The sequence below is a fragment of the Oncorhynchus clarkii genome, chromosome 1 (genome assembly GCF_045791955.1).
Source record: "Oncorhynchus clarkii lewisi isolate Uvic-CL-2024 chromosome 1, UVic_Ocla_1.0, whole genome shotgun sequence".
NCBI classification, from domain to species: Eukaryota; Metazoa; Chordata; class Actinopteri; order Salmoniformes; family Salmonidae; genus Oncorhynchus; species Oncorhynchus clarkii.
Window position 1 is genome coordinate 81,294,603 of NC_092147.1, and position 20,820 is coordinate 81,315,422.

Genomic DNA, 20,820 nt, shown 5'->3' on the forward strand with positions numbered 1-20,820 from the left:
TTCGGGCTCTTCGCTGGCCATGGCAGAACACTGACATTCCTGTCTTGCAGGAAATCACGCACAGAACGAGCAGTATGGCTGGTGGCATTGTCATGCTGGAGGGTCATGTCAGGAAGAGCCTGCAGGAAGGGTACCACATGAGGGAGGAGGATGTCTTCCCTGTAACGCACAGCATTGAGATTGCCTGCAATGACAACAAGCTCGGCCCGATGATGCTGTGACACACATTTATAGACTGTATAACTCTTTATGATTGACAGTCTCTAGTTACAGTGCCTTGTGAAAGTATTCGGCCCCCTTGAACTTTGCGACCTTTTGCCACATTTCAGGCTTCAAACATAAATATATAAAACTGTATTTTTTTGTGAAGAATCAACAACAAGTGGGACACAATCATGAAGTGGAACGACATTTTTTGGATATTTCAAACTTTTTGAACAAATCAAAAACTGAGAAAATGGGCATGCAAAATTATTCAGCCCCTTTACTTTCAGTGCAGCAAACTCTCTCCAGAAGTTCAATGAGGATCTCTGAATGATCCAATGTTGACCTAAATGACTAATGATGATAAATACAATCCACCTGTGTGTAATCAAGTCTCCGTATAAATGCACCTGCACTGTGATAGTCTCAGAGGTCCGTTAAAAGCGCAGAGAGCATCATGAAGAACAAGGAACACACCAGGCAGGTCCGAGATACTGTTGTGAAGAAGTTTAAAGCCGGGTTTGGATACAAAAAGATTTCCCAAGCTTTAAACATCCCAAGGAGCAAGCGATAATATTGAAATGGAAGGAGTATCAGACCACTGCAAATCTACCAAGACCTGGCCGTCCCTCTAAACTTTCAGCTCATACAAGGAGAAGACTGATCAGAGATGCAGCCAAGAGGCCCATGAGCACTCTGGATGAACTGCAGAGATCTACAGCTGAGGTGGGAGACTCTGTCCATAGGACAACAATCAGTCGTATATTGCACAAATCTGGCCTTTATGGAAGAGTGGCAAGAAGAAAGCCATTTCTTAAAGATATCCATAAAAAGTGTCGTTTAAAGTTTGCCACAAGCCACCTGGGAGACACACCAAACATGTGGAAGAAGGTTATCTGGTCAGATGAAACCAAAATTGAACTTTTTGGCAACAATGCAAAACGTTATGTTTGGCGTAAAAGCAACACAGCTCATCACCCTGAACACACCATCCCCACTGTCAAACATGGTGGTGGCAGCATCATGGTTTGGGCCTGCTTTTCTTCAGCAGGGACAGGGAAGATGGTTAAAATTGATGGGAAGATGGATGGAGCCAAATACAGGACCATTCTGGAAGAAAACCTGATGGAGTCTGCAAAAGACCTGAGACTGGGACAGAGATTTGTCTTCCAACAAGACAATGATCCAAAACATAAAGCAAAATCTACAATGGAATGGTTCAAAAATAAACATATCCAGGTGTTAGAATGGCCAAGTCAAAGTCCAGACCCGAATCCAATCGAGAATCTGTGGAAAGAACTGAAAACTGCTGTTCACAAATGCTCTCCATCCAACCTCACTGAGCTCGAGCTGTTTTGCAAGGAGGAATGGGAAAAAATGTCCGTCTCTCGATGTGCAAAACTGATAGAGACATACCCCAAGCGACTTACAGCTGTAATCGCAGCAAAAGGTGGCGCTACAAAGTATTAACTTAAGGGGGCTGAATAATTTTGCACGCCCAATTTTTCAGTTTTTGTTTGTTAAAAAAGTTTGAAATATCCAATAAATGTTGTTCCACTTCATGATTGTGTCCCACTTGTTGTTGATTCTTCACAAAAAAATACAGTTTTATATCTTTATGTTTGAAGCCTGAAATGTGGCAAAAGGTCGCAAAGTTCAAGGGGGCCGAATTCTTTCGCAAGGCACTGTACTCCTGTATTTACGGTCTCTAGTTACTCCTGTATTTATACAGTCTCTAGTTACTCCTATATTTATACAGTCTATATAGTTACTCCTATATTTATACAGTCTCGTTATTCCTATATTTATACAGTTCTACTGTGTCATTTAAAAGCTGCCTTAACATCCTACACAAGTTCTGCTCTTTCTACGAGAGAAAGAAATGCAGTGAAGCCCTAGCAGGACTGGAATTAATTGGGGAGAGGATGAGGGGCTTGAGGATTGGGGTCTCTGGGGCTAGCAGCTAGCTTGGCATCTTTCAAAGAGCCGTTTGTATGCTAATCCAACACAGCTAGCCTGGCTATGACCTTCTCGCTCTCGGGGGAGAGATACCCACTTCACGTAGTTTAAGAAGATTAATTTCTTATTTCCATGTAGGAACGCTGCATGTCTTTTTAGATTAGCCGCACGTTTCTCTACCCTCTTAATTTAAAGCCAATTTGGCAGAAGGTGAAAGAACATTACTGAGAAATGCATAGAGAGGATGGTCCTCTGGTGGAGAATAAAGTAGGCTACTCAAATGTGATGTGCTGTAACAATTATGATCTGCTATTACCTAGTAGTGTGTGTGTGTGTGTGTGTGTGTGTGTGTGTGTGTGTGTGTGTGTGTGTGTGTGTGTGTGTGTGTGTGTGTGTGTGTGTGTGTGTGTGCGTGTGTATATAGCATAGCATTTAGTCACACAGAGCGAGAAAACTGAATAAGTCCAAAAGGAGTTGATGTAAAACTGTGTTAACATCATCATTGTTTCCCTCTGAAACAGACAACTGGAGACAAAACACAATTAGTGAGATGGAAGTAGAATTGATTTCCACTCAAACCATTGATGGATCTTTCTATTGATTATCAGTGAAGCCTTTGCAAATTTGTCAACTACCCACTGGAGCATAACTCAATAGAGATGGATGTGGGGACATTAGACATGTCACTCAGTCACCAACCACTGGACAGATGATTCATGTTAGACCTGGAGTCTGGTGTAACACGTACCTGATACCTCTACAGTACCGTTGGAACACTGGCATTCAAACTTCTTCAGCGGAGAAACATTTTTCCATCAGAATTTCTGGGGACCACTTTTATCTCCGCAAGAATTTCTAGCAACCCACCCCACCCCAAATCTAATGACACAACCCACCCCACCCCAAATCTAATGACACAACCCACCCCACCCCAAATCTAATGACACAACCCACCCCACCCCAAATCTAATGACACAACCCACCCCACCCCAAATCTAATGACACAACCCACCCCACCCCAAATCTAATGACACAACCCACCCCACCCCAAATCTAATGACACAACCCACCCCACCCCAAATCTAATGACACAACCCACCACACCCCAAATCTAATGACACAACCCACCACACCCCAAATCTAATGACACAACCCACCACACCCCAAATCTAATGACACAACCCACCCCACCCCAAATCAAATGACACAACCCACCCCACCCCAAATCTAATGACACAACCCACCACACCCCAAATCTAATGACACAACCCACCCCACCCCAAATCTAATGACACAACCCACCACACCCCAAATCTAATGACACAACCCACCCCACCCCAAATCTAATGACACAACCCACCCCACCCCAAATCTAATGACACAACCCACCACACCCCAAATCTGATGACACAACCCACCCCACCCCAAATTTAATGACACAACCCACCACACCCCAAATCTAATGACACAACCTTACAACCATTACATTTTCATCTCTTAGCAAAATGATAACAAACCAATAAATACATGAACTAAATGTTTTTTTTTACATTTGTATGTTGTCCCATACAATAATCTGTACTCTTAATTGAGATGTAATATCTACAGCTAACTCTAACCCTAGAGTCTGATGTAACATCTACAGCTAACTCTAACCCTAGAGTCTGATGTAATATCTACAGCTAACTCTAACCCTAGAGTCTGATGTAATATCTACAGCTAACTCTAACCCTAGAGTCTGATGTAATATCTACAGCTAACTCTAACCCTAGAGTCTGATGTAACATCTACAGCTAACTCTAACCCTAGAGTCTGATGTAACATCTACAGCTAACTCTAACCCTAGAGTCTGATGTAACATCTACAGCTAACTCTAACCCTAGAGTCTGATGTAACATCTACAGCTAACTCTAACCCTAGAGTCTGATGTAATATCTACAGCTAACTCTAACCCTAGAGTCTGAATTAATATCTACAGCTAACTCTAACCCTAGAGTCTGATGTAATATCTACAGCTAACTCTAACCCTACAGTTTGAATTAATATCTACAGCTAACTCTAACCCTAGAGTCTGATGTAACATCTACCTGATAACACATCTACAGTACCAGATCAAGCATTGGACTATGTAGCTATAATTGGAATCCCTCCTGTTGTCAATCACTGTCATGTTGCTATAATTCCATACCTTCTAATTTCCTGCAGACCTGATATGTCCAGTACCAGCTCATCCTAATAATACCCTGGCCTAATACCCTGCCCCTAGTTAGAGGCCCCTCTGATATCAACCAGTTGATAACGGAGAGTTTGACATGCATGGCACTATAGCACCGTATAGATAAATCACACACACACACACACACACACACACACACACACACACACACACACACACACACACACACACACACACACACACACACACACACACACACACACACACACACACACACACACAGTTATGGCACAGTGTTTTCTGGTGTGGATTGCGTGATGCATTGTTGTCTCTACCTCCTTGCCCTGTGTGCTGTTGTCTGTGCCCAATAATGTTTGTACCATGTTTTGTGCTGCTACCATGTTGTTGTCATGTTGTACTGCTGCAACGTTGTTGTCATGTGTTACTGTCATACTATGTTGTTGTCTTAGGTCTCTCTTTATTTAGTGTTGTTTTGTCTCTCTTGTCGTGATGTGTGTTTTGTCCTATATCCCAGCCCCCGTCCCCACAGGAGGCCTTTTGCCTTTTGGTAGGCCGTCATTGTAAATAAAAATGTGTTCTTAACTGACTTGCCTAGATAAATAAATAAATGGATCGCTGGGACAGTCATAGCTGTTGCTACGTAACAAACACTTAAAACACATCAACACACAATCACACAGCAATAACCAAACATGTAATGTACGCTAGTGCAAACACACATTCTATTTCACACACGTGGTGTGTGTGTGTGGGACCGTTTATGACCAGATGACCCTAAAATACACTGTCTGACGTACAGAACGTGTCCATCCGCCTCTACACAAACAACATGTGACGTGAGTGGGCTGTTCGGGGGTGTATTCTTCTGTGTTATCTGACAAATTCTCCTTCAAAGTGATTTTTTAATCTCACTGGCTTCCCCAGTATGAATAGATAAACACATACATAATTCATGAATGCATATTCATGGTGCGGAGAGGGGAATCTAGGCCATCTCAAAACAATGGCTTCCCTCCCAGTTTCCTTTTTCAACTACCTCCAGAAATAAAGAGGATGATTCAAGACTCCCCGCAGAGGAGAGCTACCTCCCAGTAAACAATTTCTGGTTACCTCTGCATTCCAAGAACGTTAGTAGGGACGTTCTGAGAATGTAAAAATGGCAACATTTTTTCCCCCTAAACACTTTATCATGATTTTTTTTTGCAATTCAAATGTAAACCAAATTGGGACTCCATTGCAACTTTCCCTAATGTTATAGCAACATTCACTGTTGGCTGGGCTCGGTCTTCTTTTCCATCAAACTACAGTATAATGTAGTGGGAGCGCAGAGAACGGCTAATTATAACAGAAACCAATTTCAACCTTTTTCATCATCCTGTATAGCGAGTCAATGCTAACGATAGCGTCACCACGCTACTGCTGCATAGCCTACTGAGAAAAGTCAGCCATGATACAATCCAGGCCATTGTATGTTTCCCAGGCTGAACCTGTGGAGGGCGCTGTGCAAAGAATGTCCAATAGATGGCAACTAAGAGCTGTCATGACATTAAGTTTTCCAGGTACAATATTTGGCCATATAAATAACTCTCTCACTGCTCCGAGTCATTGTAGAGAAATGGAGAGAAATGTAGAAGGAGAAAAAGGTTTGTCCTTACCCAGCCAGCTTCTGTTCAGGTAGACAGATACGAAGACAGGAGGAACAGTGAAGAAGTCCACAACTGAGTTGACCTCCAGCCAGAACCACAGCTTATCATTGGCTGCTATGAACTGAAGGAGAAATAGAAGGGTAACACTTCACTTAAAGCCTGCACGTATACTGAATTATGTTGATGCAGTTATTGTGTATTACAGGGGTAGGCAACTAGAATCAGCCGCAGGATGATTTCTGTCGGAGCAGATCGTCGGGGGAAGGGAACATAATTATAATAATTTGTACTATGCAAATTGACCACAACTAAGCCCAAAAAGAGATTGTATTTCAAAAGAACAATTTCATACCTGGATTACTGAACATTGAGACACGATCACATACATATTTTTTTATTTGTGAGAATACTTGGAAACGGATTACCTCAATAAATAAATCAATTCCGGTTGATTTCTGTCTTTTTTGACCAAAAACAAAACTCAACAAACAAACGTTGTCGTTTATTTGTACTAAAAACGGATGTATTGGAAGACTTCTCATTGGCTGCTATGAACTGAAGGGAGACATAGAAGTAACAATTCATGGGGGTAACACATTCCTTAAAATCCATGTTGCAGGTTAAATGTGTTGCTTCTATTTCTCATTCAGTTCATAGCAGGCTGTAGGTACAATGACTTACGACGCCATCATAATGCATTTTAACAGTTATCAGGAGCATTTTAATGCCACTTTACAATGTGCTATTATCTCATAAAGATCATCGCTGAATGGAAAACAGAGGTGTTAAACTTAAATCTAATGATTTTATTTTATAGAGTTCAAGTATAGTTCTTATTGTTTTATTTGAACCTTGAGCATATAGCAACATAATACATGCATTTCATATACTGTATCTAAGTATAAGATGTACAGTGCATTCAGGAAGTATTCAGACTCCTTGACTTTTTCCACACTTTGTTACATTTGAGCCCTATTCAAAAATGGATCATTTTATCATTTTATCAATCCACACACAATACCTCATTATGACAAAACAAAAATATTTTTTTTATTTACCTTAACTTTTCAGACTCTATTTACTCAGTACTTTGTTTAAGCACCTTTGGCAGTGATTACAGCCTCAAATCTTCTTGGGTATGACGCTACAAACTTGGTACAACTGTATTTGGGGAGTTTCTCCCATTCTTCTCTGTGGATCCTCTCAAACTCTGTCAGGTTGAATGGGGAGCGTAGCTGCACAGCTATTTTCAAATCTATCTAGAGATGTTCGATCAGGTTCAAGTCCTGGTTTTGGCTGGGCCACTCAAGGACTATCAGAGACTCCTGCATTGTCTTGGCTGTGTGCTTAGGGTTGTTGTCCTGTTGGAAGTTGAACTTTTGCCCCAGTCAGAGGTCCTGAGCGCTCTGGAGCAGGTTTTCATCAAGGATCTCTCTGTAATTTGCTCTGTTCATTTTTCTGACTAGTCTCCTAGTCCCTGCTGCTGAAAAACATCCCGACAGCATAATGCTACCACCACCATGCTTCACAGTAGGGATGGTGTCAGGTTTACTCCAGACGTGATGCTTGGCATTCAGACCAGAGTTCAAACTTGGTTTCATCAGACCAGAGAATCTTGTTTCTCATAGTATGAGAGTCCTTTAGGTGCTTTATGTCAAACTCCAAGTGGGCTGTCATGTGCCGTTTACTGAGGAGTAGCTTCCGACTGGCCATTCTACCTACCATAGAGGCCTGATTGGTAGAATACTGCAGAGATGGTTGTCCTTCTGGAAGGTTCTCCCAGCTCTGTCAGAGCGAGTGGCATTTTAACATCATACATCTAATCCTGAATGCTGATTGGTTAAAACCGTGTTCCAGACAGTGTCTATTCTACCACCGGCTACGATGTTAAAATGCCTATTTACGCTGTTCCATCTGACTGCATAATCCACTGTCTCATCAGCCCAGCCAGGTATTTATAAACTTGATCTCCACTATAAAAAGCATCTAGACATTATCTCACATTTCTTTTAGACTAACATTTAGTTTTCAACAGGGGAGATTTGTATAAACCTTGCAAATGTCGGAGAGAGAGACAGCAACATTGTTTCAATATTCAAATTGGATCTCCAGCCGTCACATAGTAATGCACATGTCGGGTGTCGGGACGAGACAGGCAGGCAGGGAGCGTTTCTCAGCCAGTCAAAATTATGAAACCAGCTGGCATCCTTTTTATGGATATATACAAAGAAAATGTCAATTGAAAAAAAGGTCAAATGAAAGTGCAGCTAGTTTGAAGTCTTTCCAGCTTCAGTTTGAAGTCTTTCCAGCTTCAGTTTGAAGTCTTTCCAGCTTCAGTTTGAAGTCTTTCCAGCTTCAGTTTGAAGTCTTTCCAGCTTCAGTTTGAATTCTTTCCAGCTTCAGTTTGAAGTCTTTCCAGCTTCAGTTTGAAGTCTTTCCAGCTTCAGTTTGAAGTCTTTCCAGCTTCAGTTTGAAGTCTTTCCAGCTTCAGTTTGAAGTGATCATGTTAGCTGTGTTGTTGGCTAGCTCCTATTATCAACAGTGTCCCGATGAGAGAGCACATTTTCTATGCCAGGTGGAATCAAGCCTCGTTAGCTCATTGTTATGGATGTATCCAAATAAATGTCACTAGAAAACAGCTTAAACAACAGCAGCTACTTTGCTGTTATTCTGGCTGCACTTTTTGACGTGACTAAGTTAGCCGTAGTTGGGTAGCGAGCAAGCAAGGGGTAAAAACATTGTCAGCCAGTATGGCAATGTAACATTTAGAACGAACGATACAGAACAAAAAGACTGAACGACAGGGTCACGTCTCTAGCAACCGAAACAATAGAACAAACAACCAGCCGGCTTGGGTAGCAACCCTAGATTTGTGTCAGGACTATATCTTGTGGAAGGGTGAAATGGTATAAATAAATTCCTCAAAATATTTTTTACAATTAAAATATGTCAATCAATACTTGAATATGTTGGTAACCCGTTGTATAAAAGTGATACTCCCCTTGAAGCCGGTGTTTGGAGGATATATTGGTACGGTTTGCCGGCACTTGACTTTGTCTCGGGCCTAACAACACATGTGCCAATATATCCTCCAAACACCGGCTTCTAGGGCATTATCACTTAAGTAACTTGTGGAATAGAAACCGTCTGAAATGTGGTTTTAACCAATCAGCATTCAGGACCCACATGTTGTATAAAACATGTTAACTCTCAGGCGAGGGCTGTCTCTAGATCACTTTCCTGACATCCTTCCCTGACATACAGCATGTTGTTTGTGAATAGTCAGTGTTGTGATTCATGTGGAGATGTGGCTGCATAAGCAGCTTAGCACTTTATTCATTCATCGAGGGTTTCAGGCAGGCTTTTTCTCCAATGGCTTTGGGAGTGCACCAAGTCAGTACTATGTCAATACAGCTCCCACCATTAGAGAGATGGGTGTGTGTGCACGTGGCGTTAATAGGGCTTTAGTACTTACCCGCAAGCCAAAGTAGAGGAGGAAGAAGACATTGAAGAACATGTCGATCTGTAATGTGAAATCTTTGTAGAAATTCTGACAGGATTCTATGGGACTGTAAAAAAGACAAAAAGAAGAAAAGGTCACATAAATATTCATACTCTATTACAATATTATAAACTGGGTGGGTCGAGCCCTGAATGTTGATTGGCTGACAGCCGTGGTATATCAGACCGATTCCACGGCTATGACAAAACATTTATTTTACTGTTCTAATTACCTTGGTAACCAGTTTATAATAGCAATAAGGCACCTCGGAGGTTTGTGGTATATGGCTAATATACCACGGCTAAGGGCTGTATATCCAGGCACTGTGCGATTCGTCGTGCATTAGAACAGCCCTTAGTCGTGGTATATTGGCCATATACCACACCCCCTCTTGTCTTATTGTTAAATATATGTCACAGTCTGGGGTACCACACGTAGCCAGGGGATTTCAGAAGATGCAAACAGAACAAACCTACACACTACTGTGTAGTCCTAAGTATAGCCTAGTTAACCAGTCTTTATGTTTACCTTATGATTAACCAGTAAGTAAGTAAGCAATACTAACCAACATGCCACTCCATAAATGGTACAATTGAGTTTTTGTATGGAAAATAAGACATCCAAATTCACCACAGTGGTTGTGAGCAACAGACATGAATATTCAATATGGGAGTTGGTTGCCTAATGGCATTTATAGGCTCATTCAGACAGTCAACAGTGAAGGACAGCATCTCCTCACAGCAAAACGAATGGCTAGTGTATTGAGAAGCCCAGTGGGAGCAAGAGAATGTGGGTTTGAATTGTTCCCAGGGGTAGAAGACTAAGAGAGAGAGAGGGGTTTGATCATCATCGTCTACTTAACATAAAACATCTTAATGGGGGGAGGGGGAGGAGTTGTGTGAGGAATTATTATGACATGGGAACAAAGACTGCTGTTTTGATGACTAGATGATTTATGAGTAAGTGAAGTATGTCTTAGCAGAGCAGTCTTTAACATGGCATGAATCTTGGCCTGTGGCCAAACAGATTTAAATCCATGTGTTAATATGATTAAAGAGTTAAAACAGCTCCTGAATGATTTAATTGAGTTAAAAGCTGTTTTTTTCTCTGAGATGGCCACCCAGTCAGTGGACAGAGGTTAATAGGGTTGGACCCCTCAGTAGAATTGCCATTGACCCTCCGATCTTCTATAAAACTAACAGTGATGTGAAAACAAACTCAACTCAAAAAAGTATTTAGTCAGCCACCAATTGTGCAAGTTCTACCACTTACAAAGATGAGAGAGGCCTGTAATTTTCATCATAGGTCTTCAACTATGACAGACAAAATGAGGGGAAAAAATCCAAAAAATCACATTGTAGGACTTTTTATGAATTTATTTGCAAATTATGGTGGAAAATAAGTATTTGGTCATCTACAAACAAGCAAGATTTCTGGCTCTCACAGACCTGTAACTTCTTCTTTAAGAGGCTCCTCTGTCCTCCACTTGTTACCTGTATTAATGGCACCTGTTTGAACTTGTTATCAGTATAAAAGACACCTGTCCACAACCTCAAACAGTCACACTCCAAACTCCACTATGACCAAGACCAAAGAGCTGTCAAAGGACACCAGAAACAAAATTGTAGACCTGCACCAGGCTGGGAAGACTGAATCTGCAATAGGTAAGCAGCTTGGTTTGAAGAAATCAACTGTGGGAGCAATTATTAGGAAATGGAAGACATACAAGACCACTGATAATCTCCCTCGATCTGGGGCTCCACGCAAGATCTCACCCCGTGGGGTCAAAATGATCACAAGAACGGAGAGCAAAAATCCCAGAACCACACGGGGGGACCTAGTGAATGACCTGCAGAGAGCTGGGACCAAAGTAACAAAGCCTACTATCAGTAACACACTACGCCGCCAGAGACTCAAATCCTGCAGTGCCAGACGTGTCCCCCTGCTTAAGCCAGTACATGTCCAGGCCGTCTGAAGTTTGCTAGAAAGCATTTGGATGATCCAGGGAGAATGTCATATGGTCAGATGAAACCAAAATATAACTTTTTGGTAAAAACTCAACTCGTCGTGTTTGGAGGACAAAGAATGCTGAGTTGCATCCAAAGAACACCATACATACTGTGAAGCATGGGGGCTGGAAAGATCATGCTTTGGGGCTGTTTTTCTGCAAAGGGATCAGGACGACTGATCCATGTAAAGGAAAGAATGAATGGGGCCATGTATCGTGAGATTTTGAGTGAAAATCTCCTTCCATCAGCAAGGGCATTGAAGATGAAACATGGCTGGGTCTTTCAGCATGACAATGATCCCAAACACACCGCCCGGGCAACGAAGGAGTGGCTTCGTAAGAAGCATTTCAAGGTCCTGGAGTGGCCTAGCCAGTCTCCAGATCTCAACCGCATAGAAAATCTTTGTAGGGAGTTGAAAGTCCGTGTTGCCCAGCAACAGCCCCAAAACATCACTGCTCTAGAGGAGGTCTGCATGGAGGAATGGGCCAAAATACCAGAAACAGTGTGTGAAAACCTTGTGGAGACTTCCAGAAAACGTTTGATCTCTGTCATTGCCAACAAAGGGTATTTAACAAAGTATTGAGATAAACTTTTGTTATTGACCAAATACTTATTTTCCACCATAATTTGCAAATAAATTCATTAAAAATCCTACAATGTGATTTTCTGGATTTTTTTTCTCATTTTGTCTGTCATAGTTGAAGTGTACCTATGATGAAAATTACAGACCTCTCTCGTCTTTTTAAGTGGGAGAACTTGCACAATTGGTGGCTGACTAAATACTTTTTTGCCCCACTGTATTGTGCTGAGTTGATCAACTTAAATTTCCATTTGGTCCATATGGGTTTGGTGGTGTATGGTCTGTAAGCCCCCTGAATGGACTGGACTCAGGAAATAGATTACATTTAATCAGAGATCAAACCAAAACACAACCGAAGTAGAGTGTGTGTGTGTACATGCGTGCGTTTGTCTGCTTTACATTGCTCTGCAACACACACACACACACACACACACACACACACACACACACACACACACACACACACACACACACACACACACACCACACACACACACACTCAAAAGCACAGAACAGCCTTCTAATTGCCCCTAATGCTCCAAGTGAAATATTTTGGCTGCCTACGCTACTCCCCTCCTCTTCATCTTCATTACTAGCAACCCACGCAGATGCTTAGCTCTACAGTGCACACACAGTGAAAACAACATTTGGCCATGTGGCGGGCACATTCCAGAAAGTGTGCCCTCATTCCGGCTAAACACTGACCCGTCTGTCAAGGCTTTTCAATAACACAGGAAGTGCTTAAGAACAGACCCCTTGATTGGCTATTTGAAAATAGCTAATCAGCGTTGAGCTAAACTGAGTGAGCTCAGCTGTGAATGCTCCTGGCGCACCCAAAAAAAGTGGGAAGCCAGTTTGGATTTGGCTTCACACCAATCACATCACACTGGAAGCCAACCATAAATGTATACATTGTGCCCCTGGCCTGAGAGGATTGAAGTTCAACATGTAGCTAGCTACGTGTAGTTGGCTGGCTAATATTAACTAGCTGGCCTGGCACATCGTTGCCCATTAAAGGAAGTTAGGCTAGTGAGCAAGAATTTTAGCCAGGTAGCCTAGGACAACAAAAACTAAAAAGCGTGTACTGTATGACAAGAGTCATAGACTGTTTAGGCAACATGAAAGAGGACGGCATTGGTATTTCTCTATAAGTAGGGTGAGACAACATGTCTTTTCTACTTGCACACACACAGAAATCAGTACCAGAGCCAGCCACATCATATTTAGCTTATGATGATTGGACTAAATCGTTTTTCGTATCTTTTAGTTGTCACTGTATTAGACTAAGCATAGGTAGTTGAAATGGTGCTGGAATAGTGGAGGCAGCAACTGTTTTCTTTGCAACTTGAGGTAACTCTAAATCAATAGTTGTTTAGTTAAAATGTTGGAAACATTAACTTGCTTGACCATGCTGTAACTGTTTGTTACATGCAATATGTTTTGTGGACTTCACCGGACGTTGCTCTCTGATTTTGTGATGAAACAAAGGTGTGATTGAATTTATTCTGCCACTGTGTCTTCTTATTGTCTTGGCATTAGGCCTATATATCACGGTGGCAAGGCATATGAACTAACAGGTTATAGTGCAAACAAAGCAATTCAAATCAAATTGTACTAGTCACATACGTCAAATACAACAGTGAAATGTTTGCTTACGAGCCCCTAACCAACAATGAAGGTTAAAAAAATATGGATTAGAATAAGAAATAAAAGTAACAACCTTGGCCAAGATGTTCAAACGTTCATAGATGACCAGCAGGGTCAAATAATAATAATCACAGTGGTTGTAGAGGGTGCAACAGGTCGGCACCTCAGGAGTAAATTGTCAGTTGGCTTTTCATAGCCGATCATTCAGAGTTAAAGACAGCAGGTGCGGTAGAGAGAGAGAGTTGAAAACAGCAGGACTGAGACAAGGTAGCACGTCCGGTGAAAAGGTCAGGGTTCCATAACCGCAGGCAGAGCAGTTGAGGTGGGAAAGTGTGGAGTGCAATAGAGATTGCATCATCTGTGGATCTGTTGGGGTGGTATGCAAATTGGAGATGGTCTAGGGTTTCTGGGACAATGGTGTTGATGTGAGCCATGACCAGCCTTTCAAAGCACTTCTACTACAGACGTGAGTGCTACGGGTCGGTAATCATTTAAGCAGGTTACCTTAGTGTTCTTGGGCACAGGCACTATGGTGATCTGCTTAAAAGATGTTGGTATTACTCGGACAGGGAGAGGTTGAAAATGTCAGTGAAGACAGTTGGTCAGCGCATGCTCGCAACACGCATCCTGGTATACCGTCTGGCCCTGCAGCCTTGTGAATGTTGACCTGTTTAAAGGTCTTACTCACATTGGCTGCGGAGAGCGTGATCACACAGTCTTTCGTAACAGCTGGGGGTCTCACGCATGGTTCAGTGTTATTTGCCTCGAAGTGAGCATAGAAGGTATTTAGCTCGTCTGGTAGGCTCGTGTCATTGGGCAGCACTCGGCTGTGCTTCCCTTTGTAGGCTGTAATGGTTTGCAAACCATGCCACATCCGACGAGCGTCAAAGCCAGTGTAGTACGATTCGATCTTAATCCTGTATTGACACTTTGCCTGTTTGATGGTTCATCGGAGGGCATAGCGACATTTCTTATAAGCTTCCGGGTTAGAGTCCCACTCCTTGAAAGCGGCAGCTCTACCCTTAAGCTCAGTGCGGATGTTGCCTGTAATCCATGGTTTCTGGTTGGGGTATGTACGTACGGTCACTGTGGAGACAATGTCATCGATGCACTTTGTTATGAAGCCAATGACAGATGTGGTGTACTCCTCAATGCCATCGGAGGGATCCCGGAACATATTCCAGTCTGTGCGAGCAAAACAATCCTGTAGCTTAGCATCTGCTTCCTCTGACCACTTTTTTGTTGATCTAGTCACTGGTGCTTCCTGCTTTAATTTGTGCTTGTATGCAGGAATCAGGAAGATAGAATTATGGTCAGATTTGCCAAATGGAGGGCGAGGGACAGCTTTGTATGCGTCTCTGTGTGTGGAGTAAACTTTTTTTTCCCTCTGGTTGCACAATTAACATGCTGACAGAAATTTGTTAAAAAAGGATTTAAGTTTCCCTGCATTAAAGTCCCCGGCTACGAGGAGCATCGCCTCTGGGTGAGCGTTTTCTTGTTAGCTTATGGCCGAATACAACTCATTCAATGCTGTCTTAGTGCCAGCCTCTGACTGTGATGGTATGTAAAACAGCTACAAAGAATACAGATGAGAACTCTCTAGGTAGGTTGTGTGGTCTACAGCTTACCATGAGATACTCTACCTCAGGCAAGCAATAGTTCGAGACTTCCTTAGATATCATAGTCCGCCACCCCTTGTCTTACCAGACGCCGCTGTTCTATCCTGGCGATACAGCGTATAACCAGCCAGCTGTATGTTGATAATGTTTTGAATTGGTAATTTAATCTTACAAGTAGGTCAACAATTTTATTCTCCATAGATTGCACGTTTGCTAGCAGAATGGAAGGAAGTGGGGGTTTATTCGATCGCCTATGAATTCTCAAAAGGTACAATCAGTTGGGGGACAAGTGAAATGTCTGCTTATTCTCTGGCGCCATTTTTACAATGATCACAACACATAGGTTTAAAATGGCTTTTTCTGTTCTAGCTTGACTCCCCCTGTGATTTGACCTACACACCACTACTGGAAGAAACATTTTTTAAATGGTCGGGGTTAAGCCATAATTACGACTTTGTGGCTGTGTTAACTAGTGAGGAGCCTGTTTTATAGAGAATCTAGAAATAGATGTAAATACAGGCCTGGCTGACACACCAAGTTACTGTACAAAGACAGAGTCAGCAATAACACCACCACCACCCCTCCCTCCCCATCCCTGTATAAACTGGCTAGGCATAGTAGCTCTAGATTTACAGCTTAACCAACCAAACAATGAGATGGCAATTTCAGCATCTGAAATTGAAAGATACGATTGTGAGACAGAATTACTGGGAGAGAGAGAGAGAGAGAGAGAGAGAGAGAGAGAGAGAGAGAGAGAGAGAGAGAGAGAGAGAGAGAGAGAGAGATACAGAGAGAGAGAGAGAGAGAGAGAGAGAGAGAGAGAGAGAGAGAGGGAGAGAGACAGAGAGAGAGAGAGAGAGAGAGAGACAGAGAGAGAGACAGAGAGAGATACAGAGAGAGAGAGAGAGAGAGAGAGAGAGAGAGAGAGAGAGAGAGAGAGAGAGAGAGAGAGAGAGAGAGAGAGAGAGAGAGAGAGAGAGAGAGAGAGAGAGAGAGAGAGAGAGAGAGAGAGAGAGAGAGAGAGAGAGAGACAGACAGACAGAGAGAGAGAGACAGAGAGAGAGAGAGAGCGAGACAGAGAGACAGACACACAGAGAGAGTGACAGATAGAGAGAGAGAGAGAGACAGAGAGAGAAAGAGAGAGAGAGAGACAGAGAGAGAGAGAGAGAGAGAGAGAGAGAGAGAGAGAGAGACAGAGAGAGAGAGAGACAGAGAGAGAGAGAGAGAGAGAGAGAGAGAGAGAGAGAGAGAGAGAGAGAGAGACAGACAGACAGAGAGAGAGAGAGAGAGAGAGAGAGAGAGAGAGAGAGAGAGAGAGACAGACAGACAGAGAGAGAGAGACAGAGAGAGAGAGAGAGCGAGACAGAGAGACAGACACACAGAGAGAGTGACAGATAGAGAGAGAGAGAGAGACAGAGAGAGAAAGAGAGAGAGAGAGACAGAGAGAGAGAGAGAGAGAGAGAGAGAGAGAGAGAGAGAGAGAGAGAGACGGACGGACGGACGGACGGACAGACAGACAGCTCCCATGGGCGTGGGGGACAATTTGTCTTATATAGCACACAGCACTGGGCTGCTTCTAGGCCAGGTGGAAATTGCCTGAAGACGTGGGTGCCTTCGAAAATGAACTCTGGTCAACTTGTGTTTCAGTTGGAGGGTAGTTAGTTGGAGAGAGAGAGTATGGACTTTACAGTAGGTGGCTCTAGTTTTTGGTACAAAAGCTGCAAGTCCAGAGGACATTCTGCAATGTCGACACACACATACAGACACAAACACACACACACACACACACACACACACACACACACACACACACACACACACACACACACACACACACACACACACACACACACACACACACACAAGCAGACACAAATGCACAGGCACGACGCACACACACACAAGCACGCAAACACACACAGGCACGCAAACACACACTTGCTTGTACATACACACCCACACTCATACCCGCACATGCAAATAAACACACTCACACACAAACTCTCTCACTCCCTCTCGCACGCTTGCTTCCACTTACTCACTCACTCACTCACTCACTCACTCACTCACTCACTCACTCACGGTCTCATACACACACACACACATTCTCTCTCATACACACACACACACACACACTCACTCTCTCTCACACACAATCACTCTCTCACACGCTCACTCACTCTCACACGCTGTCACTCACTATCACGCTCACTCACGCTTGCTCACTCTCACACATGCTCACTCACTCTCACACACGCTAACTCACTCTCACACAAGCTCACTCACACATTCACTCGCTCTCACACACACTCGCTCTCACACACACTCACTCACACACACACACACGCTCACATACACTGACACACGCTCTCACACTCACATGCTCACTCACTCACTCTCACCCACGCTCACTCACACACACACACACATGCTCACTCACACACTCTCACACACGCTCACTCACACACACACGCTCACTCACTCACACACACGCTCACTCATACGTTCACTCGCTCACTCAATCTCACACACGCTCACTTACTCTCACACACGCTCACTCACTCACACACGCGCTCACTCACTCACACACACACTCACTCACTCACACACACACTCACTCACTCACACACACGCTCACTCACACACACACACGCTCACTCCCTCACACACATGCTCACTCCCTCACACACATGCTCACTCCCTCACACACATGCTCACTCCCTCACTCACTCTCACACACGCTCACTCATTCACTGTCACACACAGACACTCACTCACACACACACACACGCTCACTCACTTTCACAATCACACACATGCTCACTCCCTCACACACATGCTCACTCCCTCACACACATGCTCACTCCCTCACTCACTCTCACACACGCTCACTCATTCACTGTCACACACAGACACTCACTCACACACACACACACGCTCACTCACTCTCACACTCACACACACACACACGCTCACTCACTCTCCACCATGCTCACTCACTCTCACACACGCTCACTCACTCTCACACACACGCTCACTCACTCACTCTCACACACGCTCACTCACTCGCTCGCTCACTCACTCACACACACGCTCACTCACACACACACACGCTCACTCCCTCACACACATGCTCACTCCCTCACACATGCTCACTCCCTCACACACATGCTCACTCCCTCACACACATGCTCACTCCCTCACTCACTCTCACACACGCTCACTCATTCACTGTCACACACAGACATTCACTCACACACACACACACGCTCACTCACTCTCACACTCACACACACGCTCACTCACTCTCCACCATGCTCACTCACTCTCACACACGCTCACTCACTCTCACACACACACGCTCACTCACTCACTCTCACACACACACACACACTCACTCACTCACTCTCACACATGCTCACTCACTCTCACACACACTCACGCTCACACACACACACTCCCTCAGACACACACACACTCACTCACTCACACGCTAACTCACTCACTCACTCTCACACACACTCACTCACACGTTCACTCGCTCTCACACACACACGCTCACATACACTCACACACGCTCTCACTCTCACACATGCTCACTCAGTCACTCTCTCACACACACACACACTCACTCACTCTCACACGTGCACACTCACTCACTAACTCTCACACGTGCACAGGCTCACTCACACTCACACGCTCACTCACTCACGCTCACTCACACACACACTCTCACACATGCATATTCACGCTCACACTCACTCACGCTCACAGGATCACTCACGCTCACAGGATCACTCAAGCTCACACGCTCTCTCACTCACTCACGCTCACATGCTAACTCACACTCACTCACATGCTCACATGCTAACTCACACTCACTCAATCTCTCACACTCACTCGCACACACACGAACGCTCTCTCACACGTACACACGCTTTCTCTCTCACGTGCACACTCACTCACTCTCACACACAGACGCACTCTCACTCACTCAGGCTCACACGCTCACTCACTCTCACACGCTCGCTCGCACTCACTCGCACACAGACTCTCTCACTCTCGCTCGCTTACTCTCACAAGCTCACTCTCTCACACACTCTCACTGACTCTCACATGCTCACTGACTCACTCACTCTCACACTCGCTCTCTCACCCACTCACGCTCTCTCATGCTCGCTCACTCACGCTTACACATGCGCCCTCTCTCACACACTCACTCGCTCTCTCACACACTCTCGCTCGCTCACTCACTCTCACATGCTCACTCACTCTCACACGCTCTCTCACGCTTTCTCACTCACGCTCACACATGCTCCCGCTCACACGCTCACTCACTCTCTCACACACTCTCACTCGCTCTCTCACTCACTCTCACATGCTAGCTCGCTCACTCTCACATGCTAGCTCACTCTCACACGTTCACTCACTCTCACACACTCACTCACACACACACGCTCACACACACTCTCACACACTCACTCTCACATGCGCACACTCACTCACTCTCATACACTCACTCACTCTCACACGTGCACAGGCTCACTCACACTCACACGCTCGCTCACTCACACACTCACTCTCACACATGCACATTCACGCTCATACTCACTCACACTCACAGGATCACTCACGCTCACAGGATCACTCAAGCTCACACGCTTGCTCACTCACTCACGCTCACATGCTCACTCACACTCACTCAATCTCTCACACTCACTCACACACACACGAATGCTCTCTCACACGTACACACGCTTTCTCTCTCACACTCACTCTCTCACGCTCACACACGTGCTCACTCACTAACTCTCACACAGGCACACTCACTCACTCTCTCACATGCACATGCACTCTCACTCACTCAGGCTCACACGCTCACTCACTCTCACACGCTCGCTCACTCTCACACGCTCGCTCACTCTCACACACTCTCACTGACTCTCACACGCTCACTCACTCACACTTGCTCTCACCCACTCACGCTCTCTCATGCTCGCTCACTCACTCTCACACATGCGCCCTCTCTCACACACTCACTCGCTCGCTCACTCACTCTCACATGCTAGCTCACTCTCACACGCTCACTCACGCTCTAGCTCTCTCACGCTTGCTCACTCATGCTCCCGCTCTCACACGCTCACTCGCTCTCTCACACACTCACTCGCTCGCTCACTCACTCACTCTCACACTCACGCTCTCTCACTCACTCAAGCTCTCTCACACGCTCCCGTTTACACACGCGCACACTCACTCTCACAAGTGCACACTCACTCTCACAAGCGCACACTCACTCTCACACGTGCACACTCACTCTCACACGCGCACACTCACTCTCACACGCGCACATTCACTCTCACACACTCTCTCTCACACTCTCTCGTTCACACGCTCGCTCTCTCTCTCACACGCACGCTCTCTCACTCACTCACACGCACGCTCGCTCTCACAAGCACG

The 20,820-nt window shown here is 44.6% G+C and overlaps 1 protein-coding gene across 3 annotated transcripts in view; it reads right to left on the reverse strand.

Annotated features, from left to right (window-relative positions):
• LOC139413123 (calcium-activated potassium channel subunit alpha-1a-like) overlaps positions 1 to 20,820 on the reverse strand; it is a 309,221-nt gene that overhangs the window by 109,185 nt on the left and 179,216 nt on the right. For all 3 annotated transcript variants that reach the window (XM_071160220.1, XM_071160212.1, XM_071160204.1), the window contains exons 4-5: positions 9,482 to 9,575; positions 6,016 to 6,127 (exon numbers count right to left, since the gene is read on the reverse strand). In XM_071160220.1, the coding sequence (XP_071016321.1) occupies positions 6,016 to 6,127; positions 9,482 to 9,575 (206 nt within the window). The remainder of the gene's footprint in view (positions 1 to 6,015; positions 6,128 to 9,481; positions 9,576 to 20,820) is intronic.